This window comes from Poecile atricapillus, chromosome 4 (genome assembly GCF_030490865.1).
Source record: "Poecile atricapillus isolate bPoeAtr1 chromosome 4, bPoeAtr1.hap1, whole genome shotgun sequence".
In the NCBI taxonomy this organism is placed as follows: Eukaryota; Metazoa; Chordata; class Aves; order Passeriformes; family Paridae; genus Poecile; species Poecile atricapillus.
The window spans coordinates 61,534,841-61,560,223 of record NC_081252.1 but is presented as its reverse complement, the minus strand read 5'-3'; the positions used below and the strand labels follow the sequence as shown (position 1 = coordinate 61,560,223).

Sequence of the window (25,383 nt, the reverse complement as noted above, 5' to 3'; positions counted from 1 at the left end):
ACTTTTCCTAATGGCCAATCTAAATATCCTCTGGTGCAGTTTGAGGCTATTTTCTCTTGTTACTTGAGAGAAAAGACCGACATCTGGCTATAGCCCCCTTTCAGGTGGTTGTGAAGAGTGGGAAGATGACCCCTGAGCCTCCTCTTTTCCAGGCTGAGCCCCTCCAGCCTCTCCTTACCAGGCCTGTGTTCCAGACCCTTCCCCAGCTCCACTCCTTCTCTTGGGTACCGTCCAGCCCCCCAGTGCCTTTCTTGCAGTGAGGGGCCCAAATGGGAACACAGGATTTGAGGTGTGGCCTCACCAGTGCCAAGAACAAAGAGATGGTCACTGCCCTGGTCCTGGGCACTCTTTTGAAGGAACAGGCCAGGTGCCACCTGGGCACAGTCTGGCTCATGTTCAGTCACTGTCACCAGCAACCCCAGGTCCTTTTCCACCAGGCTGCTTTCCAGCCACTGTTCCCAGCCTGTAGCACTGCCTGGGGTTGTTGAGACTCAAGGGCAGGATCTGGAACTTCATCTCATTGAACAATCAGCCTCAGCCCATTGATTCAGCCTGCCCATTAATTATGTCATTATCCAGACAGGTTAATCAAGAGTTACTCCAGTTTAACAAAGTTTCAAGCATACTGGCAGGCATAATGAAAAAATAGGCAAATTAACACAATTTCTTAATAATAAATCATTAAAGATCAAATCTAAAAGCATTAACATTGTCTAGAACAACAAATTCACAAAAATACTTGACTTCATAGAACAGATATAAAAGATTTTACTGTTATCTCCAAAAGGAGGGCTGGAAAAAGTTTTCAAGTCAGTACTGTAACTACTTAAGAAGCAAAGACCACTTAAAACTTACCAGTTTCTTCAGTAAAAATGTTTCTACTGAAATGAGGCAGATTCATCCCAGAATGGCGCAACAAATAAAATCTGAAAAAATATCCTGCAGCAAAATAGTTTGAAAATGTCTCCTCACCTGAGAGCACGGTCTGTTATCTGGTAACAGCCTGACAGACTGAGAAACTGAAGAACTCGTGCCGTCTCTTCGTCTGTTTTTTCACTCCCAGAGTATGCAGAGTCTTTTTTCTCTGACTGCTTAGTCCTTATTGGTTTCTTACACAGTGCAGAGGACTCTGGAAGTGCTTGAATAGTTCTTAGTGCTGTCCCAGCACAACAAAATGAGTGACCGCAGTAAATCAAGTCAGTAGAAGCACAGTGCTGCTGCCACCCTCTAGTCCTTAACCCATAAATGTCTCTACCGTAGCACAATGCAGAACAATTAATATGGGATGTTGGTTCCATAAGACAAAATCCTTCAACATTTCTGTGTCTCCACTCTGCAGCATCTTCAATGTCAGCTAAATCATCTGCATCTAGCATCCACACATAAGCAGAATTGAAGTTTTCTGAGCCGTCAGGTTTAGTCCAGTGCTGCTCACCATTTCCTCCCTGAATGAGATTTTCATTGCTGATTTCATGCAAACCATTATATTTCTGGTTGGACTGCAGAGTAATCTCTCTGTTTTTCCACAAAGTCTTAGGGTTCCTGTTCCTGCAGCTTTTCAGAATACCTCTGGTGTGGTGAGTTGATATGATACCCAGTGCTCTGGAAATCCTCTCTATAGCCACATCTGTAATTTTTTCACATCCAGACAGATCAAGGTGGCGTAGATTTTGACAATACCCAACTGAACACCAACTGAAATCAGGGGGGAAAAAAAAGTGGTTTGGTTTGTTGGTGGTTGAATTTTTTTAGTTTTTGCTCAGAAATAGCTGTTAAGGCTAAATATATGAAAGACCATTTCACAAATAAAATACTTGCACTAATTCACATAATATTCAAAGAAGCTACCCCAAACAGATTAGATTTGATGCTCCAAGTGCTTTATATACACCTAGAAAAATTATGTCTTGAGAAACATGAAATCATTCATGAATCAGTAACAACTTAAATTTCTCCACATAGTGAGACTTAAAAGAACTCCAAATTTGCTATATACTGGACAAATGTTTGAGTAATAGATCAGACTGCAAGCACCAAATACAAATTGACAATTAATCAAATACCAAATAACAATTTCAAAGAACAAGTGCATTATATTCAGCAGAAGCTACCAAGAGAGATCCGAGTTACTAAACATCAAAGCTACTCCTAAAAAGGCTGGAAGTACTGAACTAGCAAATTTCACCCACACCCACCCCACACTCTCAAAATATATCTGAGATTCCATATTCATTCCAAAGTATTGTAACAGTTGTGATTTCTAGGATTTTGAGTTTCTCAAGCTTGGCAGTTTACACATACTGAAATGTCAGTGTACTTAGATCAAATGTCCTACTGTCCTTTCCCATTTCTTCCACGAATACTAGATGGATTCCTGAAACAGATCCTGTGTTTCTAATAATTCCATCATTAATTAGAAATCAGACCTTTTCATTTTAACAATAGCTTATTCCCTTAGTCTTACCTTTTTCAAGTGGAACAGAAATTTTCTCTACAGCAACATTTTTGCATTATTAGCTATAAAAGTATATAAGCAATTTTACTGACTTTTACCTATAATTACTAATGTTAATATAATTTACTTTCTGTAAGTGATTATTTATATTTAGAGCAAGCCAAGCTCATTTTCTGAGTTACAAATTGAAGCCCTGTAAATACAGATATATGAGTAGTGGCAAATAAGGTAAATTTTACTAGATATTGACAAAAGCTCACAAAGATTGACTCTTGAGCCCTGGAAATTCTATAAAGCTTTTACTTCAAATGAAACTTCTTATACAAGCTGCAGGGTGTTGCTACCAGCATCCATGCTAGTAAGATTTTCTGTGGTGTTCATGCTACCTGAGAGCACTACATGATGTAAATGCAGAACACTGAAATACCTGCTGAGTTTCAATACCACACTGGTGCAGCTTCTGCATCCACACACCATCCCACTGACATCCAAGACATTTCTGCAGACCTCAGTAAAACTCAAGAATCCACAGACAATACACCTAAGCCTTAGAGCTTTGCCTACCACTTGATTTGAGTGTCTGAAATAGCAGTATTCCACACCCCACCAGCTGTAGCAGATCAAGAGAACTTCCTTAACTGAACAACACCATAAAAATCTAACATGTTAAAAAAACAAGTTGTTAATACTAGGTCAAAAACACAACTATTGTTACTGATAGCTACACACTGATAGGCAAAAAGCATCCAATAGCAAAGACAGAGAGTTTTAAATAGCCACTACAAGTTACATTTCACCTGGTATTTCAGTGATTTGTTACTCTGGTTTAGTTCTTAGTCACAAGTCACATGGGAGCTATGAATTTGACTTCTCTTTCTTTCTTGGCAATGGATGAATAAATGTTTGAATTCCCCTCTAAATGTTTGAGTTCCCCCCTGCCTCCCAAAAAAAAGCTGGATTATAATTTATATTTTTTTTAAAAGGAAACAAGAATTATCCAACCTTTCAAATACAGAGTCTGAAATATCAGTTTGAGTGAGATCCAAATATTCCAAGTTGGGGCAAAGCTCTAAGATCTGCCTAACCTGAAAAAAAAAGGAAAATAATCAGTAAAGATACAAGTCACTAAGACTGCACACAGTATCTAGAGACAACTCACAGATTGGCATTCTTTTGGACTGCAACCCACTTACACTACCCAAGCACATCCGTTATTAAAGACTCCATAGCCACAATTATTGAACACAAGTTCCAAATTACACACCATTTTGCTGGACACTGCAGAACTGTAGGCCAATACCAGTGTCTTCACTGAGGAGCCTACAAGTGGGAGGACATGATGAATTAGGCCATGAAGTAAACGTTTTTCCATTTGTGCTATATTAATGGCAAGTGAATCTTCAGCTGCTTCTTCTGCAAAATAAACCCAGAGAGAAAGACTTAAATCATTAAAGGACTTGGAGAAATATTTACTACACATTATGTACTGCTCAGGGCAGCCCAGGCCAGTTGTTTCCACCAGCTTGCTTTAGATGTCAAAATACTATCTCACAGGGTGTTTCATATATATGTATATATAGCTGTGATTTAACAGCTTAAGATAAATTTTAAATCAAGCCTAGAGTGCATCAGGATGCGAGATGATTCATCCAAACTTTCTGAAGAGATGAAGCCTAGCTTTTACCTCCAGACACATCCCCATAACTCCTCTATCTGCTCTCATGTTTACTCTTTCCTAGAGAAATTAATTCCAGGCATTACAATCAGACACCTGCTTCTCTCTGACCAACCTCCATCTCCCTTTTTTTCCACTGAGCTTGTTTCTTACAGCTATGTCATCTTCAGGAAAAAAAAAAACAAACACCAAAGTCAATTTTACCTACCAGATTCATCTATGTCAGCATCTTCATCCCATTCCTGGAAAGCACGACTTTCATCTTTTCTGTTTTTCACCCATTCCTCATCAGGTTCGGTCTCAGTATCTGCCGCAGGACCACTATACCAATCACCTACTCACCCCCACCCCCCAAAAAGAAGAAGGAAAAAAAGTTAATAGAAATTTCTCACTGCAGCAGAAATCAGCACTGATAGCTTTTCTGTATATTGTAACCTGATTTAAGAGAAACAATTGAATTTCAAATTCATCTCAACTAAGACTGGGCTAAACCTTAAAATAATTCTTTGTCTGATCTTTATCCTTAAACGTCACAAGATTCTTGGAACAGTTTCAGTGGCATCCCAGAACTATTATGACTGTCTGAGACATGCCTCCTGTCCTTCTTTGCTTAGTAGGGACCAATATGATCACAGAAATAACAGAAACAACCACAGAATATTTGGACTGTCTAGGTGCTCAAGTTTCTTCTGGTAAATAAATTCTTCATCAGCTTTTAGTGTAACATTTGGTTGAAGACATCAGTCTTTTCCTCTGGACTATCACAAATATACAGTTAAATATATTTGTAACATACATAGGTCTCAAACGAATACACAATCATTTTTTCAAACATCTGGATGAATGTGAAGATCAGCAACAGCTCTGATGTTTTAGCTGGTGGAGCACCCCTTCCCCTCGGGGTTACTGCACAGGCATTAATTTACTTCTAGTTTGGATATATGGCAGTGCTGGGCACAGGATAAGCACCTCTGCTGCCTCCCTCGATGCTGAAAAACAAACCATCTTATTTAACTGTCTCGGGGGGGGGGGGGGGGGGGGGAACCCTACTGTTCCTAAAGCAAGAGCAACTCCTATTGAGTATATCTAAAAGAACAAGTTTTCTTCTATGAATAACACAATGACAATTAAATACCAATTGACTGTTAACCATGAAGTTTTGGTAACATTTCTCATTATCCTTAACCCATTCTCATATTACATAAGAAACCTCAGAAGCCTTCTGTGTACTAGGAGGGGAAAAACGGTTAAAAATTTAACTAAGCCTATATAAAACTACAATTCTTTTTCCCTCCCTGAGGCAGTAAATCCCATCCCAGTTTAGAGCACTTCTGCACAAACAACTGCAGTAGTACAAACAGTACGTCATGAGACCAGCTTCCTATTGTGCCAAACCAGGTTTAGAAGTGCTCATTTTAAGCAGTTGCCAATTATCTCTTGCTTGTGTGTGTATGCAGCACTGAATTATTAAGACAACTATGTTGCAAATGCAAATTTAAGAATTTGAACTTTGGAGCCTCTTTACTCAGTCTTTGGAAGCTCAGGAACCAAACTATCATTTTCAGGAAGATTCACCCAAACAAAATGAAACAAAACAAAAATATCAGAACAAAAAGTTACTTAATTCCCCTCTGCCCTGTACATGTTTTAGAAGACATAAAAATTTTTAGTTTTTATGTATCTCTAAAGTTAAGTTATATAAACACAGCTCTCCCTCTTAAAATCTTAAAGGCACACAAAAGACTTATTAAAGAGTATAGACTTTCTCCTTTTACTGAACTACACTGATGTGGCAGCACTGTGAAGCCTGCAGCTCCATACTCCAGTGACTTTTTAAAACTCACATAAATATGGACATAAAGCTACAAGTACACTCTGATGACTTGTAACTGGCCTCATTGGAATACAGGATATTTTGTCTATTTCAATAGGTGCTTTTGCAAAGGTCACACTTCTCAATAGGAAATTCTAATTAACAGAAGAGTTTGAGGGAAAAAAAGTTTAAAAAAACTACTTACTGCAGTAGAAGTTACTTAAGTAATATACCTAAAGAATCAATACTAAAACTAAACATTCATTCAGTTTTCTTTGAAGCTTGACTAGATTGTGAGGAAACATTAGAACTCCACTTATTTTGAACTTCCTCTCTGCAGTTATGCCTTTCATTTCTACCTAATAAGCTAAGAAAATCATTTTACTGATATAAAGTAACAGCAGCATTTATAATTCAAAACTCCTCAGATTATTAAATAATTCAGACGTTGTATTAGTGAACGTATTATTAGCATTCAGAAAAACAAAAAAAAGGGTTTTTTTACCTCAGTAAAACTAGATAAACTGGATACAAAATGTACTCCCAAGTTTCAACCAAAACAACTTCTAGTTTCTTAATTCTACAAGATGGAAGTATGTTCTGGGGACTTTTAACATTGAATCAAGTTTCAGGACACTATCCTTGTCAGAAAGGTACACCTCACATGCTCAGCTGTCAGGCTCAGCCTATACTAAAACACTCTTCTTTACAGGCTCAAAAATTCTGGTAGTTGACATGCTTTCAAAGGAGCTAAATTTAACTTACCTCTTGCCCAGCGAACAGGGTAAAGATGTTTCCACAGAGATCCAGTTTTAGCCAATTGTGACCATTCAGTGCTTACTTGACTACACTGACATAACTCTTGGGGGTTAAGGTAACTGAAAATGGTCACCATTACTTCAGGAGGGAGATTAGTAATATTTGTGGTGTGCCCTGTTACTTCGGTTTCTGAAATACAGAAAGTGTGTGTTAAGTGAAGCACAGCCTCACAGCTTTAATAACACTAGTGGAACTCACATTTTGACTAGAACAATGAAAAAAATGTGTCTGAAAAAATTTTAACTGTTAAAGATGGGTATTGGTTTGGCTTTGAAAAGCTTCCACTGTAACGACATCTTGAACAACAACAACAAACCAGCTCAGTTTTTTGTTTGCCATTTTCTCATCTGTCTTACTCATTCAAAAAAAAAAGTAAATTAACACTACTCAACCACAGAAAGATGAAAGCCGTACCTGCTGTAAATGAAATGCTTTAAGAAAAATGCCTTCTGTTGCAGATGGTATCTGTACCTGGTCTGCCACATTCCCAGGAAACAGTACTAGCACGCAGAACCTACCAGCTGGGACTGCTCTCGTTGGAAGCGCTCAGCCTCTTGACTGGGACACAGAAAAGTTCATGCTCAACTCTTTGCACCTGTTTTGAGTTTTATTTCTAGCTTTAGTTGCTAGCATTGACAATTTTAACATCTGAATGGTGATGAGCCATTCAGGCTGTAAAGCAGTACTAAGTACTCGATGAGAGACTAAAATTTGACCACTGTAAGTAATACTTCAATGGACAGCAGCAGGAACTATTTCCAACAGCTCTCCCTGATCACCATACTGCAAAGAGAGCTGTGAACTATATAAAATAACAAATTCAGAGCTTTGGTTAGTGAGGCCTTTGGCTGTCTTAAGAGATTTTTAATGCTTTGGTCCAGAACAATTTCCTTAAAAAAAAATATTTCTAAGTTTTCTGAGTTTTCACGAGTCCTTTAAAATAGCAGGCTTTACTAATAGTGGGGTTTTACTTTTGAAGTGCCTAGAACTTTTACAGAGAGAGAAGCACCAGATTTTTTTTTTTGCAAAGAAGCTTCAAAAATGAGCATAATGTAAACTTTACCACCTGACAAGCTATTGCCACTTCAAAACAATATAATTAAATACAGTTTCACTTGATGAATCAAAGTATTCATTTGTACAACTAGCATGTTGCTGCATGAATTACAGAGAATTTAGTAGGAAAAATGCAGTTAAGCCTGCACAGGACTGCAAGGTCTATGCTTTTTCTATCAAGGTCTATGTTACTTTCTTCTCTTTCTAAAAAATTAATGCAAGACACATATTCTCCTTTCCCAAAGTCTAAAACACAACAATTGCAGAATTTACTACTGTCCTAAAACTGCTATTCCAGCTAGATTTAACAGCAAGTAATGCCACAAAGCTACGTTTGTCACATTCATCTGTAAAGACTCAAAAGTATTTCACAGAATGGACCATGATCTTTTCTGAAGGCTTCACCTGGAGGGCAGAAAACGACCAGTTGAGTAGTTCAGAGAAGTCAAGTTTCATCAAAAAAATATGATTACAGAGTAATTTGTCAAGTTTTTCTAATGAGAGCAGAACATCTTATCAACATCACGAACTCAGTCCATGATAGCTCGCTCTACGTATCAGACTCACACCAGCATTACAGTTTTGGTACATTAATTCCCCTTCCTTGGGGCATCAATTCTTTTTTGTTAGGAGTGAAAACTGTAAATACTGACAACTTAGGCTGATTCAGCAATCATAAAACAAGCCTGAAGTCTACTTTAGTAGTTATCCATTTAATCTAAGTTTCACCAGAAAAGGTAGTTAGAGATAAATGCAAAATAAATATCCACTTTCAGAACACACATTTCATCTGACCTATTCACATGCTGTACAGATTCATTCTCTTGCATTACTCCATGCTCACAGGTCCTTTCTCATTCCTGAGAGGCCCAGGAAAGTTAGCTAATGGAGCTAGGATGGTGAATGTTTTTAATTTGAAATATTAATAGATAACTATTTTGTATTATTAAAACATCAACACAAAAAGCTTACAAAGCTGACCTAAAAACCAAGAATGAAATGCAGAGTCTGCAAACAGAAAATATAATTTAAATGGAAGTGTGAAATTAGAAGTTGAATACTTTTTCCATCTGTTTATTCTATCAAATATTAACATGAGAGGGAAGAGAGCAGAACAATGTTGACAACAGGTAAACAGTGACATTACAACCTGCCAAAATGCCCATATCAAACAATAAAATTTCTGAAGTTTCAAAACTGGTTTGCAGGTATACCCATTTTATAAGAACTACTCTGTCTGCCCATACATAACTTTAGGTACGTCACTGGTGTGGCTTTTTAGATAAAAACTGCAGCTTGAAAGTTACTTTAATTAGATACTTCACCTTGATCTGCCTTCTCATCCACAGAGTACTTAAAGACCTTCTGAAGCTCTTCTGCCTGATTCCACTTACTGAGACCTCTGAATTCTGCAGCCTCTTTCTGTGAGCAGTGCTGTGCAATTACTTTCTTCTTAATATCTTTCAGCTCTTCATAAGTAAAGTATTCCATCAACATTGGCTGAAAAACCTAACACAAAGGAAAGAGGGAAAAAAATCTGGTGCTGACAGAAATAGTTAATAATGCTACACAGACCTACCAACACAGAATTTCCTATTTCAAATGCTCTCAAAGTAAAACATGTCATACATTAAGGGAACCTAAGGACAGGACCATGGAAGTTTTAAATTCTAACCCCCTGCTTTCTAACAGAACACTGCACAGTATCAGGCAAGATGTTTTAATCATTTTCCCCATCAGAATAGGGAAGGGACTAAAGTTGCTTAACCTATGTAACTTATTAAGGTACTCACATGGAAGGCAAAAGTTGCATGGAAGAAAAACATGAGAAAAGACTTCCCATGGACAGACTTCAGAATATGCTTCCCAGTTTTTGGATACCCATAAATCATCAGACTGGCAGTACTAGTCTATGTTTCAAATATAGGTCAGAAGCTGCTTGGGAGTGTCAGTTTGAGTCATGAAGCACTGCTTTACAGGACCTCTCTTTTCTCATTTAAGTTTTGCTATACAGCCATTTTAACTACTTGCTGCAAACAAATCCCAACCCCAATGGACTTTTGCTATCAATTTTTTCAGGAATTACTATTTCATCATAAGCTTCTTATATATTCAGTTTCAGAATGTGTCACTCTCCAGTCAGAGAACTGAACAATGTCACCACAGTCTTGAATGCAAATTAGCATAGCAATAAAAACAGAGAACTGAAAAAACAATGAACCTCTAAGCCATTTGTCTCTATTCAGTTATTCCAAACCCCAAGGAAGATCTCCATCACATTTGAAGAAAATCTTTACCTCCTCCTCCTCCTTCATATGAGGAAGGAAATCCCTGGTAAAGGCTTCCAATCTCTCCTTCAGCTGTTTCGCATAGTTTAGCTGTTCATATTCATTCTGAGAAGAAAGCAAAGACTTAATGGTTACCCAGTCTCATCCAGTCATCCAAGGATTGAACTGTTCAATAAAGTAGTGGTTCAAAGGAAAGCCCATTACACCCTTCCCATGCATGCAGCAGGTTTGCTCTATTTCATGGCAAGAACGTGTTTACTTAATGACGCTGACACTCTGCACTGGCCTGTTAACAGGCAGAGCAAAGAATTCCCTTCCTGCCCAAGTCCAATTTATTTTCTTAGCATACATGAATTCGTTTGTCTAATCTCATTTTTACTTTGGAGCAAAGACTGAAATCTGCCAGTCTACAATCTCACACAATATTCAAAGAAGTAGAAGACTAATTTAAGTATTTGAATGGTTTGTATATAAAGTTTCTAGGATAGAACACTTCTATCTCATCGTTTAACTGAATACATTTTACCTTCGTTATTCTAAAATTTAAACTTCCAAATTATAAACAGAATTTACAGTCAGAGATGCTGTACAGATTTTTACTTCGGAAATTCAAAGAACTCTTAAATAATGATGTAACTGACTTTTAAACATTCAAGTTAGTCCAACCTCATATATCAATTTGTTATTCTCTGAGTCACTAATAAGAAGCTGGTTCTGAAATCTGCCCAGTAATTGCAACATACTGAAGTTCCTTCTAACTGTTTTCTTTTCAAGGTTCTACAACATCAAGAAATGCTGACTATTACAGAGACAAGCTTAAGCCATCAGTTTAAACTAATCACTCCATAAAAATAGTTAAACATTAACTAAAGTTAATGTATCTAAAGAGAACTAAAGAAATCTGGTTTTGCGCACTTAAAAAATCAAGCAACAGAGTAACACTAGCATCCCATCAGAGAAGGTGTAACACAAAGCCAAGTGTTAGATTTCCCTCTTTCCTTCATTTCCTGATTTGTTAATGGACACAAGACAAAATTAAAGGATTATGATGCATAGGGAAAAAATTATTTGCAGGTTTCCCAGGTCAAAACGAGGCTTAGATGGCCAGAGTCAATCAACTGTATATTTAGTATTTTTCCTACTGAAAATCTGGACCACACATACTAGAAATGTATTGTGGGATGTCAAATGACTACTGGAGACAATAGTTCTCAGGGGGCAGGAAGAGGGACTTGAGTTGGATACCCCAAGAGAACAACATGGAAGAATTCAAGAAGAATTCTACTGGGGAAGAACTTACAGATAATCACTGTCAAAAAAGCCAACTGGAGAAATAATATTTAGAGTTCTTTGACAACGGGATCATTAACAGGACTGTTGAGCTACAGATTACTGGAAGGACTACATGAGTCACAGAATAAAACAATGCTGCTTTTTTTTATAAGTCTGGGAATCATCTCCATTTGTGGCAACAATACAATGCTGTGCATCACCAAAAAAAAAAAGATCCTCAAAGTTTCCTAACAAATTAATAAAATCCCATTATTTCTATAGCCAGAAACTTCTGACCAGTTAGCAAAACAGTCTTTATATTTGGAATTTCCATGCTATCTCTTCAAAACACCTCAAACTATACAGTGAAGACTGTCACAAAACACATCTCTGAAAAGAATTTTTATTTAGTAATTGTGGTGAATAGCACAAGAAGTTGTGTTTCAGCCTAGAAAGTATCAAAAAAACATCAAAGTTTCTTCTTCCTCCGTTTCTTCATAGAGAATATGAAGAGGCAAGGCAAGCTAATATGTAATCACATCATGTTTTCCTCAGGTCACAAATCCCTCATAGTCTACTTACCTTTACATTCTTTAGCCCTTTCTCAAAAAGGCTAAGCATCTCTGAGAGCTTGTTGTCCGAGTGCACATTGTACACTGTCCGGCTACGCTGCTGAAGCAAACCAATGATGCACTCATTTTCAATCTGCTCGTGCATTTTAAATTCCTTGAACGTGGCATAAAGAGATTGCAGCAGTGCCCGAAAATCATTGTTGTTGGAGAAGTTGGTCTTGGAAAGCTAGGAGAAAGAAAAGTTCACAAAAAAAAATGAAAATCATGTCAAACACAAATCCTTAGACTAGGGGATTTATTGGGATTCACTGCTCCCCTTATTTATAAATGGTAAACACCTTCAGTTTTTAAAATAAAGTGAAGCCAGCAAAATCAAAGTTGTATTTAAGCAATATAAACCAAATCTTGTGAAACACTGAGGTAAACAAATGTAGAAAGATTTCCTGGCAGAAGTCAATGCAATCTCCCCAGCCCTACAGGTTACTGACAGGCTTTGGCCCTTTCCCAATCCACAATTTTGTCCATACCAAAAAGCAATTAACATAGGTCCCTGATCCCATCCCTAAGGACGTATTATCCACAAGGAATATTGAGTCCTACCAGCGAATACAAACTACATTAGTTGTTGGAGGTTTCTAATGGAGCAAAACCCAAAAAATCAAGACAGACCAAAATTCTAGGTAATACAGTAGCATCATTTTTACATGTATACAGTCATCATTGGCAACAATATATCTTAAACCTGCATTTCCCTTCAGTGAATGTAGAAAACCAGTGTCTTTTCCATTCTTATGCTTTATTCCATGTGAAGCTTCAAGAATCCTAGTCTACAGCAGTATACAAGATCAAGCAGTCTAAAAGATCTCAATTCAGAAAACAAGCTCCCACAATACTGAGAAGTGGTTTAGCTACCAAGACGCTGGAATCTATGGGGTTTACAAGAAATGGGAATCTGAGACATATGTATTCAAACATATTACTTACACCAAAAACAACTACAAATTGAGATATGCAAAACTTTTTTTCATCACAAGCCCCCAAATGTACTTACTCATTGTGACATTGCATGCCACTTCCTGACAGCCATCAGCAAAACGTAACTGAAACGTGCTGGACACCTGCCAAATCCTTACGCAACTCCAAGTAAGCTGTGCATACTGCACATTACATGCTGTGCATATGAGCAAAATGATTCTCACTATGGAAAGACAAAGTTTCTTAGCCCCAGAAGAGAGAGAAAACACAGCAAAATTTAAGAGGATTTTTGGTTGTTTTTTTTTTCCTCCAATATGCTTTAGACCAATTAGTGACAGATGTCAGAAAAAACCTGATGTCTGTAACACACTGTTAGGATTTGAAGCATACGCTGTTACGTATCCCTAATGGGGAAAGATCTTGGCTTCAAAGGGCATATCAATTCCACACTATGCCCCAAGAATGCAGCACTAGGAGCAGTGGTACTACGCAAAACTGAGGACTTGACTTTCCACACTGAAAAGCAGAAGCCTGAGCAAGCACAGGTGATGGGCACAGAAGCATCTCCTCAGGCAGCCTCCTCACCTCCCATCACCTGTGAATCACATCTCAATAACTAACTGTGGTTTCTCAGGTGGCATTTCCTTTGATTAAGAACAGTGTTGATATAGCTCATTCTACCCATAAGGATCCACAAAGTGATTGAAGGCAGTCCCCAAAGACCCTTTTCCCTCCAAGAATCCCGTGTGCTCCCAAATACTTAGCATTTTGATTGACTTTAAAAATGCAAACAAGACTGCTGAAGTGGGTAACAGGAAGGTGTGTAACACAAATATACTGTATTCTGCTGTTGGCTTTAAAAACAACTCATGAAATTGGTTCTGATAAAAAACTAGAATCTTCTCATTGTCTTGACTCAAAGCCTTTTCAAGACTCAAAATATTCTGTTGAATCTACCTATCATCATCCACAAATCTGGAATAAATAAATAATCTCTTTGAGCATGCAATTTAAGAATGTCCATTAGAAATGGATTGTTATTGAAGCCACTGTACCATGAAGCATTTGTATATTCACCTCTGCTACTGAGGGTTCCTGCAGATATCCAACAGATTAGGACTTATGGAGAGGATATTGAAGTTTAGTAACTATACCAAAATCAGAAATCACTGTATTACAAAGGTCAGCCAAAGCTGAGAACAGCTTTTCAGACGACAGGTAGCTTAGCAACGAAGTCACTCAGTCAGACCTGTAATTTCATTACCAGGACTGAAGTCTCATGACGGGGGACCAACACTACTAACAGACAGAAGCTACTCCATTCCAAGGTCCATTTTTCACCAGCTCTAACAAGGAAAACTACTGCTGGAGTTTAGTAGTGCAAAAAGAAAAGCCACATCCCCCCAAATTCAAAGAGAGAATGGCAACGGAGAGGAAATGGATTATTAGATTTTGTTGACTCGTCAAAAATATTAAGCATGGTGCACGTGAGAACCCTGAACAGGCTTAAAATACACTGCACTAAACTGCAGAACCTGTGTTCAAGAAACCTGGGAGCTTTCTGAGCTTCTGAAGACATTACATTTAAACAGCTGCTCAATACAGCACAACTGGATTTGTGTTTGGAATGCAAACTCTAATTGAGGAGCAGTACCACAAGAGCAACAGTTTTTGTGGCTCCTGAAATTTAACAATTATTCATAATCCAAACTGTGGGCAACTGTCCGAACAACATTCAGTCCTTTGTACTGTAAAATATGCTTGAAACACTTCAGAGACTTATGGCTGATGCAGGGATCCTCTAGAAGTAAATTCAATACTAACTGAATTTATTAAAGCTTTTTTAAAAGAAAATAAGCAATGCAATTAAAGCATAGCCATACCTGAAAAATCTTTGTAGATCAGACAAGTATATGCTAGTTTTAGGTGAGTGTCCAACTTACTGGACTATAACAGAGCCATTAACACAGTCAAGATGAATGCACAGACTTGTAGCAAACATACATCTTTCCTTACTGAAACATGACGTTTAACTTTTGTGCTTTAAGAACAAAACACCAATATTGGCAATATTAACTGCAATTGCTCTTCAGACAGTGCTTCATGTTCACAACACCCAACTGAAATAACTCTACACTCAACTCTTGTATCTCCCTCCCAGCTTTAGTGCTTTCATTAAAAAAATGAAACTTCCTGTCTGATGAAGACAAGACACATTTCTATCCACAGTGCTGTGAATACATAAGGAAGCTCCAAACTGCTAATTGAATCACCAAACAAAACACAGTATTTAACTTGGTTTCTGGAAGTGTTTTATGCATGTGCCAATATGGAAAAATGTGCTCTTAGAGAAAGGAAATTAATTTTCCAGTAATGTTAGTTTACAGTGAGTAAACTGAAACAGTTTTTTCCAACTAACTATGCCAAAAATAAATTTAAGGAGTGAAAAATGTTTGCTTCTTCCTTCCAAGCATACTACAAACCGACAAGGAGAAAGCAGCAAAGAGGAATAAAGAAAAAGTACACTGCTCTTATCAAAATTTGCAGTAAGCCAAGTCCATGCTGCATGTTAACACTCCCAGTTACAAGTATCGCTATTCCCAACTACAAGCTGGAAAACTACAAAAATATGAGGAAAGAAAATAGGAGTGGAAAAACTTATTTTTCCGCTCTCCCTACAGATTTCACAAATTTTAAATGAAATCATAAATTGAATCATAAAATGCATTAAACTTTAAAAAGTTTAATGTGGCTACAAATTCACAAACCAAATTAATTTCAAATGAAGGTTTTTCCCTGTCAGCACCTTAATTCTGAACAACTACTAACCTTAAAAATTCAGTCTGGAATCTAAGAAAATTGAGTACGTTCTTTTCTTCCTGGTTTTCTCAATCAATTGTTGTTCTTTTGCATGTGTCATCCCAAGTTACATTTTTGGCAGGTCATTCCTCTATATTCTGTTTTCCACATATAACTGCATTAAGATTTGTACAACAAGCTGATAGCCACAGAATATGAAATAAAAGACATAATATTCCTGATAATCAATGTTCTTGATAACCAATAGACTACTAATTCACTCAGCAGATTGAAAACTAATTTAAAAAACAGTAAAATATTTTTCATTACAGAGCTGGTAGACCATTCTTATTTAAAGAAAAAAGGTATCTAGATAAGTATCGGGAAAGTTTTTCACCCCCAAGGTGGCTGGGAAGTGGAACAGGCTCCACAAGGAAGTGGTCACGACACCAAACCTGACAGAGCTCAAGAAGCTTTTGAACAACACTGTAAGACACATGGTCTGACTCCTGGGGTTGGGATTCTTGCACAAGGCCAGGAACTGGACTCAGTGATCCTGATGCATCCCTTTCAACTCAGAATATCCTATGATCCTACTCTATGATTCTATGAAAAAAAACAACTGATTTTTAGAATGGAATAGCACCGGGGAAAAAAAAGGAACAGGCACTACTAGTCAGCTGTATCTTTTCACTGTTACATTTTTAGGTATTAGCATATGCAGTAGCACTAAAATTCAAAGGACAAACCTGCACTCTGCAGAGGCATTCATCTCAATTTCAGGCACAAGAAAATGGAGGAACAAAAACCGTAACAAGGTGTGCCTGTGCCAACAGCAAGAGCATGCGGTTTCATGTTATTCTTAATCTGCTGGAAATGAGGGCGTGGCTATGGAGGAGGAAGCACATCGAAGGAGCAGCCCTGTCTCTAACTGTACTTTCCTGCAGCTTCCCTGGAATATGTGCTGGCAATCATGCAGCTGCAAGATGAACATGGTGTACTAATCCAGGGAGGAGCTCTGCCTTTTACTGGGCTCATTTTTCACCTGGTAGCACTAGTAACACCCAGTTATACACCCTGTCTTACTTAGGAATCCCCAAGAAGTTCAGTTGACATTGTCCCCAGGGAAGAACTCGGGTGCTGAGGTAGCTTAGCCAAGAGAATGACTGTCCTCAATGTCACCTCTCCTTGGCTTGCTCTTTATGTAAAGGTATACAAGGTGAACAGTAAGAGAATTAACTAAACTGCTTCACACTCCCACCTGTTTATGTGTATGAAGCCTTAAATCACAGGAGAAATCTGTTTTCTACCCTGGGCACCTTTCTTGGCAATGGGTCAACCCGAAATAATAGCAATTAATTAAGCTGGAAGGACAGAATGTGGCAGAACTCAACAGGAAATCCAAAGCTTTCAAATACCCTTCTTTCTGTTGTTGTCTTCTCAATGCAACCTTGTCCTTTGTGTAATCTTCTAGCTGTTTTGCAGCATCACTGTCTTGAAATAGCTTTTTAAAAAACCCAACTAATCAAAAAACCAGAACAAACAAAAAGCCCCACAAACCGAAACCAACCAACAAACTGTATACAAGATTCAGGCACAGAAAATTACAAAATTATTTTGTTTTCAAAGACAGGCAAACAGGGAAGGTAAAACTTCAGATTCTATTTTCAAAGGCTAAGATCAAGCTGATAAAAGCTAAGCATAAGGGAACAGTGAAAAAACTCTTGTATTTCCATTTTTATTGTTGTCTTCCATACCACTGTCTTGTACTACATCCATAGTCAATTTTGTCTAATGAACACCTATAGACAAGGTTTTGAATCATGAAGATCATTTCACAATGAGACATAAATAACAACATGGGACTAACTCAACCAAGATTTTCAGTGATTCAATTGCTACAAGAGTCAAGAAAAAAAAAAAAAAGCTACAAGAAAGCACAGCTAAGCTAAGCTAAAAATCAGCTAAGCCTTGTCCACCACGTGATTTCCAGGCAGAACCACAGGCTGGAAGAACAAAGATCGTCACCACATCTGTAGAAAAGGACCAAAAAGAATAAAAAAATTTAAAACCACTTAAAAAGCTACTAAATACCCTATGAGCTACAAGGGCCGCAAATGAAAACATGATGAACACTTGCAACGATGCTGTTATTTATCTAGCTGTGTCACACTAGTCTACATGACATAGAAGACTTCCTTCCCATTTTACACCCTCAAAGATACAGATTCCTGCTAAGATCTCATCTTCAAATTTCTGTGAGGTCATACCTGAAGTCCCAGGAATGAAATCTCCCACTGCAGTAACTCACAGAACCACAGCAAAAATGTGTTTGCTCCTCTGCATCAGTCTCACTACAAGTTCCCAACACAAAGGTGGGCACTGGAAAAATTCACCACTCCAGCTTAATCCATCTTGGGCACTAACTGCAAAAGCAAAAAGCCAAGTCTCGAGAATTACAACTTGTAGTATTTAATCAGTTAAAGAGTATTCTAAGATAGCTGCACAAAACCTGTACTGATACACAGTAATTACAGTTCTTGGATTTTTACAAGGCATCAGTTTCTTTCTCTCTCTTTTTTTTTTCTTTTTTTTGTAACACAGAATGTGAGAGAATAAATCGTTGCTTAAAGCAGAGAAGGACAAAGGTGTGTTGTTACAGCTCTCCAGAGCAGACTGGGAAAGAGGATGAAAGAGCAGTATGTGAAAAGTGAACAGGAAACTTTTTTCATATAATACAAGGGCAAAAATAGTTAATAACCAGTTACTTGGGAGAAAACACTGCTACCATGTCTGGCAGGCAAAAAAAAAAAAATATAAATATATATAAAAGCATCTGGTAAGTAAGAAAAAATAGTTTTTTTGAGAGACAAAATTAAAGAAATTATGAGAAGGTACAACAAGTACTAGAAGTATCCTGAAAAAAAAGAGTGAAATTGCTATGCAGCTCTGAAAAATCTCAATAAAACCCCAAATAAATTTTATGACTGTTGTCCCTCATTTCAGACCTCCTGTGGCACTCAAAACACATTTATTTTAAAATGTAGATATTTAAAACACATTGGCACTTTCAGATTAATTTTCAAAATACTCTTCATAAGAAAAAATAATTCAAACCTGCCACTTCCTAAAAGATACGGCAAAAAGTTACTGAACTATTCAGGATCCCAAAGCTAAGACGGAAAGATAACTGGTACAACCCCTGATGAAACAGACATAGACAACAAATTGCTCACCTATCTCTGGATGCTAATGAGGAGATTTAATTTCCTTCTATCAAGGAAGGAATTTCCTTCCATCTTTTGCCTGCAGTGACAGCATAGCCCACCTAAGTTTGCAGACTTACTAGGACTAAACACCTCAAGTAGCTCTTTCATCCTAAACACAGGTGAAGGCAGATGCTCAGTGCTACAGAACATTAACTGAGAATAACCAAAAACTATTGATTTCTAAATCAACTCACATCTATTTAAAGCAACACTGGAAAATGAATGGCAGTGTACTGAAACACTGAAAAGGGATTTCAAAAGGAAAACAAAAGCTTTACCAACACTTTTTTAATTAGAAGCACAGATACACTTACCTTCTTGGAACAGGCATTTTCTGTTCTCAAGGGCATCAAGAGAAAAAATTCACTTTGAAAAATTAAGTCTTAAGTTAATAATTGGTCCAGTTTTTCAGATTTCAGTCCCCCTGGCTGCCAGAAAAAGTATTATCTTAATAATGCCCTGTCCAATGCTTTACAATGCCAAAACAACTTCATTCAGAGTATTTTTCACTCCTAAATGGTTCATCATACTACAGGTTACATAAGAAAATCATAAACTTAATACATGAAAACGATTCATTCTCTTCAGCAGAAGCCAAAGGTAAGTGCAGGTAAGTTGAACAGAACAGCATTTAGACTTCAAATTAGGAGGACAGAGAACACAGATTATAGGAGAAAAAAAGTGATATTTTAAGTCAACTATTTAATAGGAAAGGCAGATGACAACAGAAAATCTTAATGTCTTCTTTGCTCAAGTCTGTATGAAAAAATTAATTAGGAAAAATATTTTTGGCAATTAATTTTTAGCAAAGAGTCAGAAGTGTAAACTAGGAAATAAAAATACTAGTTAAATATTTATGCAAGTTCAATGCATTCAAGTCACCAGAATATGACAAAATTGATCCAAATTTCCAGGAAGAACTAGCCAAAGCAATTAATGAACCATGAGAAATAACTGCAGAGATCTTTTGTAGAAAGATGAGCTCACAGGAGACTGAAGTCAGACAAAAGAAGGACCTTAGATGTTTTTGCTCAAACACCCAAAGGTTTCATAATAAAGTTGAGCTATTAAAGCCACTGTTCCCTCCTGCCATGGTTCATCCTGTTCCCTCCCATACTGACAACCTGGTTCTGGAGCTTGTTTGACCTCTTTGTGAGCCAGTTTTACTGAATCACCTTTCGCTTCAGTTCCCTAGATGAACTAGCTGCTCATCAAGGGGCCAGACAAGCACAAAGGATATCATCAGCAATTAACCCTTCCAGCAGTAGCCAGTTATTACATCCACTCAGTCACAGTATGAAGTCTCACACTAGTTTTAAAAGGCAGACAGAAAGGCAGAACAAGCAATCAAACACCTTTATCTTCATTGCAGCATTTAGGAGGGCAAGCATTTTTCCCTGTTCCTAAAGCACCCTTAACTTGCTGGGCAATTCTGTAACACAAAGATTTGAAAATATGCTTTGGCTGCAGTAACTCCATAAGCGAGCAGGAAGTTTGAAATCCCATACTGGAAGACCAGGTGCCTTGCTTCTCGGGAAGGCCTAGCCAAAACTTAATCACAGGCTGTACGTAGACCAGAGTCTGTTATTTGAGTAGTCCCAATCTTGAAGCTGTAAGAACTAACAATTGGCCAGCACAGATTTGTTTAGAAAAAAAAATACAACTTCCTTTTCATAAGATAACCAAACTACTTTAAGGGAAAATGATACATGTTACAGATCATGATTTCTCTAAGGTTTTTGGTATTGTTTTGCCTCACAGCAAAGTAACCGAGTCTGCAGGAAATTGCAGGGTAACTCAAGCACTTGCAAACAGTGCTCTCAAGCCCAAGCTACCAGTTTCCAACCAAACCAAAATGGGATTTTCATTATCAGCTGAAATCTGTGTTGCTTCGTTCATGACAGATACAATACTTTCAGACATAGCTAGGAAGGCTGGTATTACACCAGTGGCACATTCTCGAGTGCAGAAAACACAAGACCATAATGCAACAACAGAAACTGCCCCACTGGACATCAGCATGCTGACATGGACAAGTGCATACTGCTCCATACAGAATAGGAGTGAAATGACAAAAAATTAAAGGGAATTTGAGCATCAGTCCTCAGAGAAGCATGAGATTAGAAAAGCACAAAGCAAGTATGCTGCTGTTAAAAAAAGAACTGCAGAACAACAAATCTGCTCTACTCGACACCAGCAATGTCCTGTTCTGCACAAGATTCCAGGAAAACACAGACATAGTTAGGCTGAGGTTTCACAGTAGCTTCAGTCAATCTAGTTGCTGGCTGTCACAGTCCTACTTTCTGCCTCCCACTGGCTTCAGTACCGATCTGACCGATGCTTGCTGGCAGCACTACGTCAACAGAAAACCTACCCTGCTTCAGAAAAAAAAAATGTTTTCTGCCAGATTGGAGCCTTTGTGAGTCACCTCAAGCACTGATGGGAGCAAGAAAGGCAGGCAGTGATAACAGCAGCAGTCAGAGAGCTTAAATTGTTGGAGAATGGCAGCTTAGTTCTGACAAGAGCAACAAGTATGCTGAGGTACAGCAAGCCTGACCCATGTGATGAAGCAGAATGAATCAGTTTGCTTAAGCTAGAGAACGGATAACTAAGATGGAGGACATGGCTACCACTGCAATTCGGCACAAGATCTTTCTGAAAACGAAGAACAGTTCACTAGAGATGGGAAAACAGAATCTGCTCTATTTGTAGCAAAGATGACGTCAGGCATTAGGACAAGCATTTTAGTTATAAAAACTGTCTGCTGTAACACTCCACTACCTACAGGGGGAACTTCCTCAGAGCACTTAATGAATTTTCTTACCATCAGAATAGGGAATAGATTTGATAACAGTGTGGATTTCCTTATTAAATATAATTCTAATTACTCGTATTATGCAAGTCCAGGGCAGTGTATACAACATGGGTAAAAATGCCATTTAAGAATGCAGCAAAGGTACAGTGAGATCTTTGCTAGCAACAGCTAAAAAAGTAGGATAACTTTCCTAAAGCACCAAACAGCTTAAATGTTCAATTTACTGTTCTGTCTTACACAAAGTCCTGGAAGAACAAAATAAACTGTGTATCTCTGTCCTAAAGGATTAATTAAGTGCCTACGTTTTAAATACATCAGAAACATCGTAATTGCTCTCCTGAGAAGCAAAGCAAGAATGAACCCATTTCACCTTCCCTAACATTTGCTGGAATTTACTAAATTCGGACATTAGCAGCAACTAGCACTGTACAGGGAACCTGATGAACACAGTTAATATGTAATTCACAAAATTAAAGAACCCTCAAGGTCAAACTAAACTTACAAAGAGCACGGCTTTGGAGATTACAATTGCCATGTAAGCAGAACTACAGACTTATATAATTGCAGCATCTCAATCACACAAGGAGGAAATTCAAAAATTATCTGGAAGTTTTTCTGGTGCAAAGCATTAGCATCATAAAAGTCACAGGAAAGGCACAGACCCCCAAGTTCTGAAACAGGGTTAAAAGATGTAAAATTGAGCACTTCTTGAAAAAGAGACATTCCTTCATGCTTGCACTTATTCAAAGGAAAAAGGGAGCAAGCAAATTCCTGTATAAAAACTGTTATAAAATGAAAGGTTATGAATATCACAAACTGTAGAGTTTTAATTAAAGTTTGCAATACTTACAAAAACTGGTAATTGCTCCCCAGCAAGTTTTATCAGGCATGGTAAATTTAGTCAAAACTTTGTGGGAGGCTCAATAAAAGTAGCAAAAGTGCCTCTCTGGGAACAAAACCCAAATGACTACAAGATCTGGAGGTATAAATGAAACCTGTTCAGCTGCTGTCAACAATACACTGAAACAGCTACCAGGAGTCAATATTTGTTTCCATTCAAATAAAATCCATTCTGTTATGATATCACAAAATTTTCTGCTGCTACAGATTAAGTTGATTGCAAATGTACTCTCAGATAAAAGGCAAAGTGAAAGAAACTACACAGGGTCTCCCATTCTCCTTCCCCCAGACCCTGTGCTCAGCCTGCCCAGTTAGCAAATCCCGCAAAAAAAAACAGCTCTAGGTCTTCCTTAACTTATTAGCAAATGGAAGAGGCACACGAAAGGATCTGGTGAATCCCAGAGCAGTGCAAGGTGGCGTGTGGAAATCGCGAAGGAAGCATGAACTCCCCCACGCTGCTGGCAGCAGCAAGCTATTATAACTGCCTCTCATGTAACTTCACCCTTCTTTTAAATGTCTGTAGCCAATCTGGTTCTCCAAACAGCCATTTATGCCCGGAGATGGGAGGCACAACTTCTTGCAGCAGGAGTGCTGGCTGTGAAATATTTGCCCAAAACCCTCCCACAACACTCAAAGCTGCCGCAGGGAAGTTTGCCTTTCAGGTGACACACCAGCCTTGATTACTTAACTACCCTGATGCAAGAATAAAAATTACTTTTGTGCACGAGCAAAATTACGTATATTTGAAATAAAAGAACATACCTAGGGTACCTTTACGCCACTCGCCAGCTGGACGCTGCGCACGGAACCGCAAGCGCGGTCCCCGGCAGACCGTGAGGGGCAGCGCGCCCCGCGCCCGTGCCCTGCCCGGCTGCCAGAGGAGCACGGGCGGGCCGCGCTGCCCGCGCAGGGAGCGCCAGGCCCGCGGGCGGCTCGGCCGGGCTGCCCCCCGCACTGCGCGCCCCCTGCGCGGCACCGCCGCCCCTCCGCGCCGGGCGCAGCGGGACACGGCGCCCGCCGGCCGGCCCGGCAGGGCAGCGAGGGCAGCCCCGGTGCTGCGCGGCCAGCGAGCGGCACCGGCAACCCGGGAGGGGCTCAGGAGCCCCGCGGCAGCGCAGGGCACAAGTTACCGGCGGGGCCGGGGCGCTGACAGCTGCGCACTCCCCTAACCCTCCCTCCCGCCCCGGGGCAGCGGCACGGCGGCCGCCCCGGCCCCTACCTTGTCGCAGTAGAGCCCCACGAGCTGCTTCATTCGCCAGTGCGGGGCGGAGAACACGTCCACCTCCTCGGGGAAGGGAGCCATGTTCTCCCCATGGAGCCGCGCCGCTCCCGGCGGCGCGAACGGCGGCGCGAGCATCCGCACCGCGCGTGCGCCCGCCCCGCGTGACCGCGCCCGCCGCTCCGCGCGTGCGCAGCTGGCCCCGCCCCTTGCCGCGGGTAGCGGCGGCGCCGGGCCCGCCTCGGCCCGGACCGCTCCTGCTGGGACGGTCCCGCTGCGGGATCCGCTCCCGCCAGCAGTCACAGCCTTAGGGCCGGGCAAGCGAGCTGCAGTACTGCACGGCTTGGGATCCTGTGCCTTAGCAACGCCAAGGTAGCGGCTTGTGGGTATAAGAAACATTTCCAGATTCGGTTGGGTTGGAAGATCTGAGGTCACGGAGTCCAACCTGTGACCGAACATCTTGTCTACTAGGCTATGGCACTGAGTGCCACGCCTTGTCTTTCCTTAAACGCCTCCAGGGATGGTGACTCCACCACCTTCCTGGGCAGCTCATTCCAATGTTCACACTTCCTGTGAAGAAATACTTCCTAATGTCCAACCTACGCCTTTCCTAGAACAGTTTAAGACTGTCTTCTTGTCCTATTGCTGTTTGCCTGGGGGAAACGACCGACACCCACCTGGCTGCAGCCTCCTCTCAGGTGTTTGTAGAGAGCAGTAAGGTCCCCCTGAGTCTCCTGCAGGCAACACTCCACCAGCTCCCTCAGCTCCCCTCACAGGACTTGTGCTCTGTTGCCCTTCTCTGGACATGCTCCAGCACCTCAGTGTCCTTCCTAAACTGAGGGGCAGAGAACTGGACACAGGATTTGTGGTGTGACCTCATCAAGAAAGGTCCTAGGAAAGTTATTTGTATATGCTGCAGCAGGGAATTTGCACCCAGCCTTTTGCAGTGTTTGTGCCAAACGAATAAAGTGTGTTTAACATCCAAGGCAAATGGACCAGAAACACCTGGCTGTCATACTGATCTGCTTGTGCAAAATTTCAAAGTAAACAGGAACACTTGGCCAAATTGAGATTGCACAACGATTTGACAAAAGCTGAAACTGTCAGCCAAAGTGTAGTGTAGTAAAACTGTCAACCAGCATCGCAATGTTCAGTAAATATCACCGAAATACATTGTCAAATGCACAATGGCTGAAACTTTTACAAAGTCTATGTTGCAGATATTAAATGTATTAAAGCTAGCGAGTTCATAGGTTTAAGCAATTAATTGTAAATATGTTGAAATATTTTCAGCAAAGTCACATGAGTTTTTGGCCCGGTATTTCTCAACATACTTATGTTGGGAGCAAAATGCTGGTAAAAGCAGTAAATAGTGAACTGAGCAGAAGAGATCATGTTATGAGTGTTATTTAGCTGACACTGAGCACAATAATCCTTTTATCTCTTTATCTAAAGA

General features: G+C 39.5%; 1 protein-coding gene across 4 annotated transcripts in view; it reads right to left on the bottom strand.

The window, feature by feature from the left end:
• Positions 1–24,800, bottom strand: part of FBXL5 (F-box and leucine rich repeat protein 5) — a 34,816-nt gene extending 10,016 nt beyond the window's left edge. Inside the window, exons 1-9 of one of the 4 annotated variants that reach the window (XR_009277638.1) lie at positions 23,928–24,098; positions 11,961–12,176; positions 10,116–10,211; positions 9,144–9,327; positions 6,709–6,891; positions 4,339–4,464; positions 3,720–3,868; positions 3,458–3,540; positions 973–1,695 (exon numbers count right to left, since the gene is read on the bottom strand). Coding sequence is in view for 3 of the 4 variants with exons in the window: in XM_058838734.1 (XP_058694717.1) it covers positions 973–1,695; positions 3,458–3,540; positions 3,720–3,868; positions 4,339–4,464; positions 6,709–6,891; positions 9,144–9,327; positions 10,116–10,211; positions 11,961–12,176; positions 23,928–24,065 (1,898 nt within the window). In the remaining variant the exon portion in view is untranslated. Of the gene's footprint in view, positions 1–972; positions 1,696–3,457; positions 3,541–3,719; positions 3,869–4,338; positions 4,465–6,708; positions 6,892–9,143; positions 9,328–10,115; positions 10,212–11,960; positions 12,177–13,001; positions 13,022–23,927; positions 24,099–24,604 lie in introns of those variants that run through there. The other 3 variants (XM_058838735.1, XM_058838734.1, XM_058838737.1) reach the window with 3 other exon arrangements.
• Positions 24,801–25,383: the final 583 nt, after the last annotated feature.